Source organism: Trachinotus anak, unplaced genomic scaffold (genome assembly GCF_046630095.1).
Source record: "Trachinotus anak isolate AG129_WGS33_773 ecotype Australia unplaced genomic scaffold, CSIRO_AGI_Tana_v1 ptg000002l, whole genome shotgun sequence".
In the NCBI taxonomy this organism is placed as follows: Eukaryota; Metazoa; Chordata; class Actinopteri; order Carangiformes; family Carangidae; genus Trachinotus; species Trachinotus anak.
Genome location: NW_027273853.1, coordinates 9,786,266 through 9,801,802, shown reverse-complemented (window position 1 = coordinate 9,801,802; position 15,537 = coordinate 9,786,266). Strand labels below are relative to the sequence as shown.

The 15,537-nt window shown below is 38.5% G+C and overlaps 1 protein-coding gene across 3 annotated transcripts; it reads right to left on the bottom strand.

The window, feature by feature from the left end:
* Positions 1–6,483: 6,483 nt before the first annotated feature.
* hbp1 (HMG-box transcription factor 1) lies at positions 6,484–15,199 on the bottom strand. 3 transcript variants are annotated; one of them, XM_071495217.1, is made up of 11 exons: positions 15,126–15,199; positions 13,625–13,804; positions 13,347–13,527; positions 12,740–12,860; positions 12,473–12,587; positions 11,112–11,230; positions 10,549–10,705; positions 10,167–10,311; positions 9,206–9,493; positions 7,782–7,923; positions 6,484–7,657 (listed from the first exon to the last, which is right to left on the bottom strand). In XM_071495217.1, the coding sequence occupies exons 2-11, from the start codon at positions 13,695–13,697 to the stop codon at positions 7,640–7,642; spliced, it is 1,359 nt and encodes a 452-aa protein (XP_071351318.1). In that variant the 5' UTR covers positions 13,698–13,804; positions 15,126–15,199; the 3' UTR covers positions 6,484–7,639. The 3 variants fall into 3 exon arrangements, with proteins under 3 accessions (XP_071351318.1, XP_071351330.1, XP_071351327.1); XM_071495229.1 differs by lacking the exon at positions 15,126–15,199 and adding an exon at positions 15,086–15,109; XM_071495226.1 differs by lacking the exon at positions 15,126–15,199 and adding an exon at positions 14,670–14,808.
* Between the last annotated feature and the right edge of the window lie 338 nt (positions 15,200–15,537).

The following is a 15,537-nucleotide window of genomic DNA, read 5'->3' as shown; positions in this document are numbered from 1 at the left end:
TTGATAAATAATTTCCTCCTGCATGTTATGACACCCTGTAGAAAAAAATATTAAGCTCCTATTCCCTGAGTATATCAGTGGGGCATGATGTGAGCAGAGTTTGGTGTCTGTATGTCTCTCTTTTGCTCTCTCTGTCATGTCTTGATGTCTCATTAGCCATGCGCTCAAGGGTTATTGATCTCTGGGAGACGTTAATTACGTTATCAAAGCTTGAGCTGTATCTTTCGATATAGTAAACAGAGGAAATGAGTATCCGAGGCTGATTATGTGTACCGTTTTCAGACAGTTGAGTCGCAGTCTGAAGCCTGAGTATAATTTCTCGGAAAATATTAATCAATTAATGTACAAGCAGTAATAAAAGCTCATTGCATCTCATTTTATGGCCATTTTCTTTTCTAACTTCCTGACTTTTATTTCCATTATTTTAGGGTAGTGACAAACACTTACCTTCTTAATTAACTAATGTGATGGTTATCTCTTGCATTAATCATTCAGTCTGTGCCCATCACAGTTTCTAAAGATGTCCAACTTTTTCTCATCCCAGCACCCAGACTTTGGGTATCTGCTGATACCAGGTTCATTTCTGATACCAGTCCTAAAATTAAACTGTAAACTTTGTGGAACTCACAAAAAATCACTTCTACATACAGTAACATTAAACTGTAATTAATTGTAACGGTTTTACATTGTTGCAATGCACCAACCTTTGACTACACCACTTTTGACTATATCCTGAGCTGAGGGCAAACATCTCGTTCAGCTTTACCAAAAGAGAGAATTTACATTGATAGTCATAAGATTTATATATTTAGTCAGGATCACTGACTTCTGGCTGATATCTTATTTGCTTAATGGGGTCAGTACATGACTAGCAGTTTCCCACAGCCAAATGTGGCGTCCTCAAGTAGTTTATGTCTGACCAGCAGTCCAAAACCCAAAGATATCAGTTTACAAAGACAGTGGAAAGCAGCAGATAAAAACATTTGAGAAGCTGGAACCAGCAAATGTTTGGCATTTTTTAGCCATGCCAGTGGTGTGGCTCCAGGGATATCAGTTGGTCGTTTGGGCAGTAATCCATCCAACTATTTGATGGATTTCCAAAAAATTTTGTACAGACATTCATGGTCTCCAGAGGATGAAGCCCATTGACTTAGGTGATCCTTCAACTTTTCTTTTAGCACCACCAGCAGGTTGACATTTTTTTGCCAATAGTGAAATTATTTGACAGCTATTGGTTGGACTGGACACACATTCATGCTTCCTAGACGCTGTATCTCCATGACTTTGGTCATCCCCTGACTTTTCTTTTAGGTCCCCCATGGGATTGGTATGTGGTTTTGAACAAAATGTCCCAACAGCTGTTGGGTGGATTGTCATCACATTCATGTTCCCCTCAGGATGGATTGTGATCTTTTTAAGCCCGTGACCTTTCATCTGGCACCAGGTCAAATTTTTAACTAAGCCGGTAAACATGGTAAACATTAAAACTGCCTAACATCAGCATGTTAGCACTGTCACATCATTGCTTGATACGTAACTAAAATTGTTGCCGATCAAATGATTGGTTAAATGTTTATTGATTAATCCTTTCAGCACTATTTAATATGGTATTAAAAAGTTATGTCACACAGTTGTGACACAACATTCTCTTTAGGACTACAAAATCAGTCACCTGGAAGGCGACACAGCCCAGACTTAGCTGGGGTTGTTGTATGTCTACATTAACAACTCTGTAATCCAGGGGAGCAGCTACAGTATGAGCATTAGAGTGGATTAGTATGCCTTGCTGCGGTTGCGTCTCTTGCCTCTCCAGAGCTTTGTTCGACTCTTGTGTGATTTCTGTCCTCTTCGCTGTTCTGTTGTTCAGCTGTCAGACCAAAGTGCAAATTCTATCAGCAGGGGTTTATTCAATTCAGTTCTCTGTTGCCTGAAACCTGTGGACCAAGAAAACAGAATGATTTTCCCCCTTTCACAGTGTTCACACACCATCCAATTAGGGCTCGGAAACACAAGGGAGAGAGCAATAGGCAGACAGAGATGTGGGCAGTATAAAAGGACAAAAGAAGAACAGTAGTGTGGCAGGTTATTGAATCTAGTTGGAGAAGGACGGAGACAAAAGAGCAGAGGAATATAGTGCCTATAAAAACCATCATATTCTCTTCTTTACAATGTGTGCATTGTGAATTTATGTATTGCTTTTCATCACTGCTTTACTCAATTGCATTTAAAGGTGGTTCTAGTTAAATAAGTGCTTTTATATTGTTCATAAAATAATCCAAAATTATATCTCTCCAGAGCTACACCAATATATTAGCCAATAATAGCTTGTTGCAGATATATGATATTTGTGTATAGGTGGTCCAATAAGCATCAAGACATTACACTCTAAAGATGCTAAAGACACGTTTGAGGTTATATAGAAACAGTCCATCCACTACATCATTTAATGTATGTATTAATGTACTGTGTATGCACTGTAACATACAAATTTACCTAACGCTCAATTGTCAAATCTCTGACATGAGTAGAAATGCATATACCAAATGTGTCTGAGATATTTCAGTGGTACTATAAACAGCTGATTATTTCTGGGGTTGAAAATGTAAAAACACTGATTTAGTCCAGTCAGGGAAAATAAAGCTTCCTGTGTGTGACCTGAACTTTACCATCAGACAGATTTTCACCATCATCCTGCCACTGAGGAGGCGACAGCTCTCTCCTGAGTGAAGGTTAACTTCAGTGAGCAGAGATTTCTCTCTGGTCATTGCTTAGTGTCGCCCTCATGCAGCAGTGATGAGCAGGACCACTGCACCTTACACTCTTTCAGTAGGTTTCAATTGTTTTTTAAGATTTTCTACTTGACTAATGGAAAGTGACAGGATAACATTTGTTCTTCTTTGCTGGCCTCTTAACAGAAGCGAAACATTGACAGAAGTGTTTTAGGTTCAGCACTGAGCTGTCCATCATAATTCTGCTCAGCAGCAGGATTATGACTGTATTTTAGGTAAAGTAAAAAAAAAAAAGAACAAAGCATTGACAGGGACTTGTGTTGCATTTTAAACCCACTAACAAAATTACTGAGGATGCAAACACAACAGTATGATCAAAGCAACAAGAGCCACCATACAATATAATCTCCAGAAGGCTGTTAAAGGCCATCAGGACATAAGCAGCGTCTAAAAAGAACCTTTTGTCGCTCACTCTTTAGCCACACTCTGTCACTGTTGGCAATCCAGTGAACCTACAGAGATGTTCTGCTCTCTGCAAATGTCACAGCACCAATAAGCTGCCAGTGACGGCTGAGCAAGAGAGAAAAGAAATCCACTTATCTTTTTTTACCTCCAGTCTTCTTCTTAATGTCAGTTCCTTTTCTAAATTCAGAGAGTATCCTGCACATTGGTTTGACGCAAGTGACAAATGAGCATCAACATGCAAAAAGGATCTTTTTGCTAGTGATCAATAATATACTAATAATATACTAATATATAGGGTATCTGCAGGTCTTTGAAAAGTCTTTAAAAAACATTTAATTACATTTTATCAACAAAAAAAAAGCCTTTTAAAAAATCTTTACAAAAGTCTTAAATAATTTCTGTTGCCTGCCATAGTGATGGTGTTTCTGTATGTGTTTGCAGGCTGTCAGGAGATGTTACACACCTCTAAACTAAGGGTGGGATTGTTGTGACAGTGGATGATGCCACAGGAGGCTGTTTAATCCTTTTTGGTGGAGTTTAAGTAAGCACCATCTGACCTGCAGCAAACACTGTCACTACTGCCGCTACGCGAGCTCGCCTCACAATGGGCAAGTGTCAGTTTTAGCAAGAACTTAACGTGATTTGAAAAGAATTAGGGCTGCAACTAAAGATAATTTTTACCATATTTAATTAATCAGCCTTTTTTCTCAATACATCCATCATTTGTTTAGTCTGACAAAATATCACAATGTAGTGAAAATCGCCTTCAGATTGCTTAATTTGTCCGTCCATCGATCCAAAAGTCACATAGATATTTTTTTTAAATCATATATGACAAAGAAAAGCAACAAATCCTCACATTTGAGAAGATTTTTGGCCTTTTTGCTCAAGAAATAACCGAGCAATGAATCCATTATCAAAATAGTCGACAATTCATTTTCTCTGGATCCTCTCAATGCATCTCTGAAGAGATTTTATTATTTTTAATTGATTAATTTATCGATTCATTTTCTGCCTCTTAATTGAGTCCAGGTTGCATTAATTAATTTAATTCATTATATCATTAGGAAGTAGAGGGGCAGAGCTCCACCAAGGTCAAAGTCCAACCACCAGACTTCAGAAAAAAAGTCAAAATCATAGTAAACCATCCTGATCTGCCCAAAAGTGCCTCCATGTCCTCATCCCTGCACCAAGTTTGGTGCAATCACTTTAGTACCTTTTTACATAATCCTACTGATAAACAAGCCAACCAACCAACAAACAAACAGACATGGGTTTAAAAACATAACCACCAAGGAGGCAATTCTTGTTATATTCAGCTGGGGAGCACAGAAAATAAATGGGATTATTTAATTTTAGGCCGTATCATTATGATTTATTTGTCCTTGTACTTTCATATTTTGGCCTGGATGATCATGAAATGTCTGAAATTTCACTTTACATGGTATTAAAATGGTGTTAAAGTCTTAAAATGTGCTGTGTGGACCCTGCAGAAGCCCTGAAGATAAAAACTAAGACAAGTAGGTCACTCTGTTACAAATCTGTAACACTGATAGTGACCAGTGTAAAAACCTGACAGACGTGTCTATAACAAAGTGGCATTTAGAGATGACTGCCAGACACAGGCACACACACTTTGCTCTAACAAAGACACAGAGTGTCTGCTACCTCTCAGTGAATTACTAAAGCAAATTACCCCTAATTAGGAAGCCTTGATTAAGGTGCAGCTTCTGATTTAAGAGGAAGCCAGCAGTGATGATCCCTGTCTCACTCTCTCTTTCTCTCTCTCTCTGTTGTAATTGTTCATTTTAGTATTCATTTCTTCTTTAATTGTTCCTGTCACAGGACCTTTTGCATAAGTACAAGACATTTGTGCAAAAATAAGCCGTTTCCTGAATGACTTGCAACTCAGTGACCTTGAATGAATTAGATGACTGTTTTAGCTGAGTCTTCAGTAAATGGCTCTTCAAAAATAGCTTCACTTACTTTTGAAGTCTAACTTGTCACAGCTCTGACTGAGCATTGCTTCTTAGATATCTTTGTATGATCTCTATTGATGTTGGCTGTGGAAGCATCTTGGTAAGATTTTTAAATGTAATTTAACCTCAGTAGAGCAGCTAATATGAATAAATAAAATGAAATGTGAGAGGGCACAAATGCTGTGTGTGTTTTTACAGGAGCATGCTACGTTGCTTCACGCAGAAACGTTGGACAACTCTGCTTCACATTAAGTCATCTGCCTCATGACAGTGACGCATGGTTTTAATTTACTAAATTGTGACAAGACTTGAAAAATGCTTTTAATTTCTGATCACATAGCCACTGTATTCTGCAATTCTCCATTCAAACTTGCAATAGTCCTGAGCCGGGAGCATATCAGACACAACTTTCCATTTCCCCAAATACTTTATAAAGTATTCAAGTGGGCTCATTTTGGAGTGGTCTGTTACAGATATGCTATAATTAGATTCCTGTGCTTAAAAGGCTTGCAGGGTGTTGATCATTGTTATTTCATGAGGCATGCAGTGCAATGAATCTCAACCATTTTCTACTAGCAGACAAGCAACACCCTCAAGATATTCACAAACATCAAAATGCTAACTTCCCAATGTCCATAAATTATTTCAAGCTTGTTTTTTTACCATCTGGTTAAAAGGAAACTCATTTGCAATTTTTCCGCCAACTGCAGCATGTTCTTCTTTCTTAAACCGCAGATACAGTATTAATGTAATATATATCTATAGTTGTCTTTATATTGACCTTATAATCACATTATCTTTTACAGAAAAGAGCATTGAGACGGTAGATGTTTATCATCAAGAAACAGCATGTAGTCTACCAAAGAAAAATGGAGGGATGGCGCCCTCTGGCTCTTAGCATTACAGATGATGTCTTCAGTCCGGTAATAATTGCTTATTACTACCAATTGTTTTTCTTATTTCTTTATGAATGTGCAAGCATCAGGCAGCCAGGCTAATTAACCAAATGCTTCACATCTAACTGCATCACCAGATATGTTGTGAAAATACAAGAACAAATGTTCCTTAGGAACAGTCTTCAGTTAAAAGCTTCCTTCATTTTCATTTTCTTTGAGATCCTTTTTCAGCACCAGAGGAAAAGGCCAGAGTTCCAGTGAGTATAAGGTTGAATTAAAACCTTTACTGTGGTCCTCCTTTAGCCCAGCAGTGACTAATCCCCAACAATTGCTAATAGGGAGGCTTTGTTTAGCATCTATGTGTGATGGTTTTGATGTGGCAGACCAGCAGAAAAACGGAAGAATAAAACACACTTTAGCTGTGTTGTTACCTGGAAACACCAAGCTTTACTGGTTGGACGTTTAGATCAATGGATATCGAGAGCTCTTAAAGCTTCAGACAAAATTTGCCCAATTCAGTGTGTGGCTTAAGGACACACACTTGTTCATGGGAGGAAGCTGATAATCATTCAAAACAAAGGACAGGCAAAAACATGAACATGTATTCAAACACAAGGCCAAGCATCCCCACAGGTTGTGATTACAGTTTATGAAAAAGAGCCAAACACTTCCATAAAATGCAAGTTTTAAAAAAAATTATTTATAATATGATACAATAATATTTTGTGCAAGAGGTTGTTGGGGCTGTGAAACCTGTACATTATGAACAAAGCACTTAAAACTCATTAGCAACCTGAAAGCAGAACATGGCTACTGAGCCATGATTGTGTCAAACGGCTTACTATCAAGATACAAATGGTTTCCACCAGTATACAATGGCTGTATAGGATTAGATTACATATTTATATAAAGTGCAGAAGAAATAAACACTTACAGTGAAGGCCTGAAGTGCTTTGTGACTGAGTGTAAACCAACCACCACATGCTGAAAGTCTTCTCATCATATGGCCAGGTGGTTGAGCAAAAACAACCTAAAGACTTGGCAGGGCAGTATCACACACTGTTGGCCATAGTTCTGCTACAGAATATATACTGTATTATAAAATGTATGAAAGGGTTACCAATCTGTGCAATATATTGGATTTTACAAATATAATCAATATGAACAGTTGTGAAAAGTTGCCTAAAATTCCCCTTTTTACAATTATAAATAGACACTTGTTGTTTACTGCTCCTTGTACACTGAAGCATAGCACCACAGGCTCTCATCTCTCTCAACCTTGAAATGACCTGAAAAATGAGAGGATTCATTCTTATTTCGGGGGAATTAGACATCTTTGACATTAAAGATATAAGAAAATATATGCACTGTTAGTGACTAGATTACATGTTTTGTTTATAGTTCATAATTCTGGTTCGTCTCTATAATGGTTCATGGTTACAAAAAAGAAGTGAATTCAGCATCACAGTTGAGGCTCAAGAAGACAGGAGAGCAAAGAGGCATCAAGCGGTCCATCAGACTCTGCCCAGCACCTCTCCACACCAAAAAGCTGGGGATTCTGGGGGATTATCTAGGTCTGCTGGGAACCCTGTTGAAAGACCACACGAACGGTAGGTAATCAGCAGGAGGAAGAAATGGAGTGCTTTCTAATTGAACATGCTTTTAGGAAATGTCAGATGTGAATGTTGTAGTTCTGTGACTTTGGTCCTTACTGAGTTGGTTCTTTTACGTTTCCAGCAGTCTGGATTGAGTCTTTTCTGCTCCTCAGCCAGAGCTTTGGCCTCCATGGTGTACATCCTCCTCTCCTCACTCTTCATCTTCTTCCACTTATCACCCAGGATGACACTAATGGCTCTGGAGTGAAAGGTTAGAGGCAGAAGATGAAGGACTCACCTCTTTCAGATTTTTGTCTTAATAGAATCTGTCCCACTTTATTTTCCTCTACCATTTCCTATTTCGTTTTTTTGCCCATGGAATATGGATAAAGCATACATAGAAACATTTTACCAGATCTGAATCTAAAGTTCTTTACAATGAAAATATGTAATTACATCTTAAGCCCCAGTTGCTGAAGGAAGAATTAATTTAGAAAAACAGCATATAGAATATAATGGTAAGTGAAAATGAAAAGGCACTAAAGGTTTACAGACTGTGGTGCCTGGTGACACTCCTACAGTGAAATGAAAGACAAATAACACTACAGAAATAACCTGCTCACTGGATGTAGTGAGGCAGGTCTTCTGTCTCACATGCTGGGAGATGATTGGCATAATGAATTAGTCCAGCTCTGGTTTGGAGATAGGGGAATTGCTCATGGACTCTTTAATTGTGCTCCGTAAAGGAGCAAAAACATTACTCATTCAGTTTAGCCACCATTTGTTCACAGCTGAGAGAATCGCTTCCCAACCAATACGCTCAGAGGTCCCCTTCGGTGAAAGAAACATGCACTTACTACATTACATAACTTGACTACAAATTGTAACATCGCTCTCATTGTCTGGTTACAGTTTGTGATCACGCTGTTCAATGTTTGTTTATTAGCTGCACTGGAACCATGACATCACATCCTGTACAGGCTATGAATACGGTCATATTATTTTTCTGTTCAACAAAATGTCACCGCACTCTCCCCCAATGAAGGACATTTCTGAGGTTGGTAGTAATTAAATATGGATCAGAGCAACCGTGTATGAGAGTGACCCTGCAGTTTGTATTCGAGTAGTGTGATGGTGTACTAAAAATGGTGATGAAACAAGATAGAATAATAACTTTCTATCTGCAAACACTGTGCAATAGTGTTTCTATTGGCCGACTGAGAACATCTAGAGTTAAACAAAGGTGCAATCTGACCCGTGAATCTGCTGGAGCTGGCTGCAGATTGCAGTAAAATGCATGCTTGAATTTATCCACCATCCCGGTTTGAATAGAGGTAGGTGGATGAATGAAGAAATATCAGTATACTGGAATGTGATGTACTCATACCTTGAGTATGGGGCAGTTTTATTTAATGGACGTTGAATGTTAGTGATCAATGTTACTATGTGACACAGTGATAGAAAAATTACAAAAAAAGGCTACCATTTACATGACAGTGTTAAGCACTTGAGTGCACCGGATCCTAATAATGTTTGCATACCTGTTGTCCTTCCCAGGATACATCTGTGTGTACTCCACTCTGTATTTCTTGGCAAAGAGCATGAAGGCATTCATTGGCCGCTTGCATTTTGTAGGCGTGGCACCGCTGGCTGTCCCTGAGGTGTGGCTCCTGTTTGATTTGCTACTTGAGGATTGTGGGGAGCTGGAGCGCTCAAGTTTATCACAGTCTGGACTGACAGCACCCCCACTGGACAGGGAGGTCCTGCGCTGACGAGCCATGCTGCTGAGAACATACACTGCTGAGGAATCTAGAGGGGTGAAGTCATAACTGCAGGAAGTAAAGAAAGAAAAGAGAGACATGTTTTTTTTCTCGTGATGTGCACATGATCAGGATGGTACAACCTCAGCCTCATTTTAAGTCTGCAAAAGTATCTAAATATGTCACCTTGCCCCTTTAAAATTGTTAAACATATACTTTTTAGTTTTCATTTGCTTATTTGCTGTAAAAAAAAGTCTCAAATCTACTATTGTACTACTAATCCATTGTAGATATGCTATATAATGAATAAATGCATATTTATAAACCAATTACTTTGTTTTTGACATGCATATTTCTATTTCCTATTTTTTGTTTATTTTTGACGTTATATAAAGGGAAGACCTCACTTTTCTTGTGCAGTGTATTTTTTCTGCGAACCAAGAGTCACATTGAAAATGTAAGTCTCTACAACCTGGTTTTATACTTTGATGTGAAGGATGATTAGACGCCTTTAGTGAAGTGTATAAGCAAGCTGCAAGCTAAGAACTGATAAGATGTGAATTACAGAACTGCGTCTTTGAGGTGTGGGTGTTGGTGTGTGTGTGTGTGTATGTGTGTGTGTGTGTACATATCAAAATCATATCTTCAAACAGATAGATACAAAGCTCTCTTTGCTCTTCTGATGATGACTCATACTCAAGCCTATTTACAAAGTAAGAACACATTATTTAGAAGCGTGTACCTTCGGAAAGTGTCAAAGACGACCGAGTCATCACAGTTAATAGCATCTGGGTGGTTTGGTGGCAGGCACACGTCACCCAGCTGCATCTCATAGCAAGGGATCCCATGGTGCACCACAGTAAGGCTTGGATAAAAGGAAGACCACCCTGAAAAAGACAGACGGTACATTAAAAACTACTTTTGTTTACATTTGGCAAAGATTATTTGGTCAGTGAAGGCTTCTGTTGACAAAGACTAATTTTACATACTTGTCTAAATAATTGTGCTTTTGTCTCTTGTTGGCATTTATCTTATGCTCAGTTTCAGAATACAAGAAAGCATAACGTTGTCTATTTGCAGTATATCAGCAGTATGTTTCTAAAGGAATAAAGTTGTTAATTTACCTTTATTTTTGACAAAAAATGGATGATCTAGTCGGCATTCAGCTGTTAAAAGACCATCATCAGGTGAGCCAGGGTCAAAGGTCAGTTTAAGAACTGCCTGGCCAAAAGATACTGTCTCTTCATGGTTCACCAACTTCAGCCCCTCCGAACCATATCTCTGTAAATGAAGCAAAGGGCCAACACGAGAAATCTTTACTCAGCTGCAAGTCGAGCTAATTGAATCCAATACTGAAGTTGGAGTCACAAAAATTTGGTGCCTTATTACCTGAAAAGTTCAAAAGGTTCATATTATGAAAAATGACATCACCACTAAAAAAATCAGCGAGAAGGTGTTTCAAGACTCATTCATGCACTCATTTACCCACTTACTGTACTTTCACTGTTACCCTGTCTGCCACCTTGTGGCCATTCCAAGCCACTGACATCCAAAGACTACTGCAACCTGTCACTCATACAGTCAGCTATACAATAATACAAAATAAAAGGCGTACATAGATGGAACTGTATAGCAAATCATTGTTAAATATTTTAAGACATACTGAAGTCACTATTCATTGCCTAACCTTAAGAGAGGAGGAGGATGGCATCATGCTTTCATCATCTGAGTCATCATCTGAATCCCGGAGTTCGTCAGCTTCCTGCCACTCTACATTAGGACCTCGATGGAAGCGCAGGCGAGTTCCTGAATATCAACACATCAATGTAACATGGTGAAAAATGGAACGTACATTAACGCTGGAAAAATAATGCTGGAAAATGGGTTGAATGCTGCTGTTTGGACACTAGAGGTCAGGATTTCTTTACAAATGTTTGTAAGTCTTGCTCATCCGGGCTCAGAAAATTGTGAAGGGAGGATCCTTTCAGAAAAGTGTAAACAAGAAATTTGTAATGATGTAATGATGTGTGATGCTTCGAAATCTGATTCAAAGGTTTAGAAAATGCACAAAACATGGCACATCTTCATGGGTTGTTGAGATGTATTGTGGATGAATTAAGCACCATACACTCTCCCCAAGCACCAGAAATTATACAGAACAGTTATTACATTTATCATTATACTATAACCAAATGCAATTGTGCGTGAATGCATGCATGCACCTACATTTATTTACTTCCTCTATACATGAGTTTTACTTGTTTAGGAGAATGTCCAAATCCTCAATGTAAAATGTTATTTTTATTGTTTTTCAGTTACATGGAGTTTGCAATGGAACATAATGAATTTATCTATTTATTTATTCATTAATTCATTCATGTATTCATGTATCAATTGATTCATTTTTGCTTCACGACCATTCATGTGTCGTTGGTTATAAAACATTTTCCACCACAGCGCTTTTCCTAACTTTGACCAGCAGATGTCCCCATCAAGCTCTGATTTGAAAAACTTCAAGTAATGAACCTTTTTTCAATACAACTGTGTTGAAAGCTTCACTGGTTCATGAAGTTTCATTTTGCCATCACTAGAGATTAGTGTCTGCACATCTACAGCTCCTGTCCAAAACTGTCTCAAATGCACGTCTGATAGTCTTCAGCAGAGTTTCAGGCCAGAACCATTAAAATCCCAGCCAGTAGTTTTTTTTTGCAATCAGAACTGAAGACTTACTGAAGATAAAAATTAAATTGTGTTTTTCTCCTGATCATACCTGAAAAAACTGCTGTACTGACGAACATTAACAGATTTCTGAAAATATTCATGAATGACTACTGTTGTCTAATGGGGAGGACATGTTTACACTAGACCGTGGATTGTGCCTTTAAGCTATAGGGCATACTTGTCAAGATGATTTTTTCCTCTCAAAAAAAAAAAAATCTCAGAATAGCTAACAGTCAACTTCCACGTGTGTGAATAAGGTGAGGGGTAAATGCGTGCATGTGCTCTGGTGGGTGTATATGATGCACACATGAGTGCGTATTCATGTACCTTTCAGGAAGCAATGCCAGGCTGTAGAGGGCCAGGAGTGAGACCAGGCCATGTCTTCATCATCAGAAAAGGATGAGGACATTGAGAAAACTCCAGACTCCGACTCACTGCTGGCCTGTTGTAGATAATAAAAAACATCTTACAATGACATCAGTGAAAAAAAAAAAAAAAAACAATATCAATGTGTATGTCATACAGGATTTACTTCGCTGATTCTACAGGAATGGATGATTCTTAGGTTTTAAAATGCTGGAAGTTAAAGGTTACCCTGACACGCCTGCGCTCCCTAAGGTGGCCTCTGGACGGGTTGGGTGCGCTACTGGCTAACGGGGGCCGGGCGTAGGAATGTAAACTATTACTGTTGCCAAAGATGTGGACTGGAGATGATCTGAAAAAAATGACAATGATAGTCATGAATGAATGAAAGTCAAAGTGCCCATCCCACATGGACATAAAAGACACCAAGAAAATACTGTAGCAGTTGTGATACATTTGACAGAGATGAGTTTAATTTCTTACATTGCATGACAAACAAAGAACTTGATTATAAATGAACATATAGGTGATTCTGTATATATATTTTTTACCAGATGAATATAATCCTGTAAAAAAGTTTAGTTAGCCAGGATTACTGTAAAATGTATTTTGTGACATCTTGGTCATAATGATGTAAACATAATGAGCCATTCAAAATTTTCAGCGTATGTTTCATAACACCTTTCTAAGTTATGTGGCTATTCCTGCTTTGTAGAATACCATGCAAGTATACTAGTGTGTAATTATATTATTACGTACATTGTCAACTTCGATTCGTGTTTATGTCACATGTATGCAATCATTACATTTAGCTGATTTTCCTGCTATGTTTACAAACCTCTTATGTGGGGCGTCCTTCAACAAAGGGCTTTGAGGACTGGTGGCAATGTTGGCCAGCTCAGCAAGCCAGTTGGTGCTGGGGGAGCAGCTGAGCTCCTGGTGAGACACTCCTGCTCCAACCTGAAATAACCCTGGAGACCTCTGGTCCTCCTCCACCTCCTGCAGCTCTGGCATGTCATCTAAGGAGAGGTCAACGGTAATTTTTATAAAAAACATGAGGAAAAAGCTCAGTCTGCTTAAATGTAAATATGACTTCTTGCAGGTGTAGCATTTTACCATAATCCATGTGGCACCCAGGTGAGGAAAGCAGGTCTTCGTTACACTTGAGTGGATCAAAGGACTCGTCCATTACCACAATGTTCTGCCGTTTCCTCTTTTTCGTTTGTCTGTTCTTTTTTTGTAAACCTGCTATAGGTCAGTTTACTCAGCTTCCACCATCATATTCTGCCACGTCAGCTGGTTTTAGGCAAAACCAAAACACAAAATTAGAGCTTTAAACAAAGTGAAACTGCAGCACAGTTTCACAACACCATTTCAATTACACTCTTACAATACTCAACCACAGTTAATGAAAATGGAGTCTTTGTAATTGCATACATAAGCCTGAATGGTTTTATGTGGATTTTTCATAGTAATTTTATGGTTTCATTTATGCATAACGAAAGGACCATGGACTAAAAAACATTAACATAATAGACAGTAGCTGTCAAAGATTTCTGACAACAGCAAATACAATAATATTCCATACTGCATCTAATCATTACAAGAAACATAATATATCGCATGAATATAATGGAAAAGGTCGGCAGCCTTTAGGGAATCCTTTGTCTCTGAATCGACACAGTAAACCTCTGTAACTGGTCATGTGACCCGCTGCGTGGAGGCCTTGTTTATAAACTTAAAAGGATTTGGCGCATGCGTACCAGAGCTCATTCATTCATAACTGCGTAGCAAAAGTGATAAATATCAGAAATCCGCCTTGAAAGTGGCGTGTAAAGCCTCGAAAACACAAAGTTAAAAAAAAATGTGAAAGAATATTAATGACAGATGAAAACATTTGATGCTTTTTTGAAAAATATTCGGTGTTTAAAGGCATGCAAAGTAAAAAACGTTTGAAAATATAAAACAAACTGTAAAACATCAAATGCATCCGTTTAAAAGGAAGAACTAACGGTTCATTTGCGTTCTGACAACCGATCAACGGTCGCTGCACGGTCGGACAAAACGTCGCCTCGACTTCGTAAACGCGGATATACTTGTGACGTGCCGTTAATAAAAACGTTTCTTAAGTATTTTCATGTCCAAAAAGGCGGTCTGAAACCTAGGAATGCTGTTTTCCCACTCCTCAAAAGCAGCAGCAGTGTCCTCAGCTCAAATCCAGAGGCTGTCGGGTCTAACACTGTAAACAAAAGAATGTCAACAAGTTGAGGCATGACGCAACCTCTGAGCCCCGTTCAAAATGAATGGCACGAAACCTTTCCGAAGCCTTTTAATAACATTTCCACGCAAATCAGAGCAGATTTCACCGACTGAATGACTTGTTTTGGTGTACAAAACTGTTGTCGGATGGGTTTGTTATCACCAAAACAACAAGCGTCACAGCGAAAAAAAAAAAACATTGTCGAGCACAACCTGTGATTCGACATCAAATTAGCGTGTGACAGCCCCACTAAAACATCGTTTTGGAATTGCGAAGACACGGATCACACAACGCTCAAGTTAAAAATTATTTCTAACCTTTTATTTCTTCGAAAAAAGTAGACAACTTCCCACTTACCAGACCTGTCGCCATCAAAAAACTCTCTGGCATTCACTCGAGGGGTGGGAATGAATGGCTTCAGAGGAGGCCTCCTATTGGTGAATGAGAACGCCAATAACAAGAATCTAGGCATACTATTGGTCCATACTGTTGAGAAAAATATAGAAGGCGGGGCAAAGTTTGTTGATCATCATATCATTGGATGAAAGTGCATGCCTGTTACTACCCAGTAACAGCTGATTGGCAATAACAGGAACAATACATGGTTATATTTTATCTGCAATGTTGCAACCACAGCAAAAAGTACTTGCACACATTGCATTCTAGATTTTGTTTATTCGCTTGTAATTAAATTGCGTTAACTTTTTACTACAAGATCTAGTGAATGACTGTATGGATATAGAATGAATGAAAGATGAATTTGTGAATG

Coding starts and splice junctions, on each gene's coding strand:
- hbp1 (XM_071495217.1), bottom strand. CDS start 13,697: ATGGACGAGTCCTTTGATCCACTCAAGTGTAACGAAGACCTGCTTTCC. Junction 12,588..12,739: donor GGGAGCGCAGGCGTGTCAGG/GTAACCTTTAAC, acceptor TATCTACAACAG/GCCAGCAGTGAGTCGGAGTC. Junction 10,706..11,111: donor CATCCTCCTCCTCTCTTAAG/GTTAGGCAATGA, acceptor CTTCATTTACAG/AGATATGGTTCGGAGGGGCT.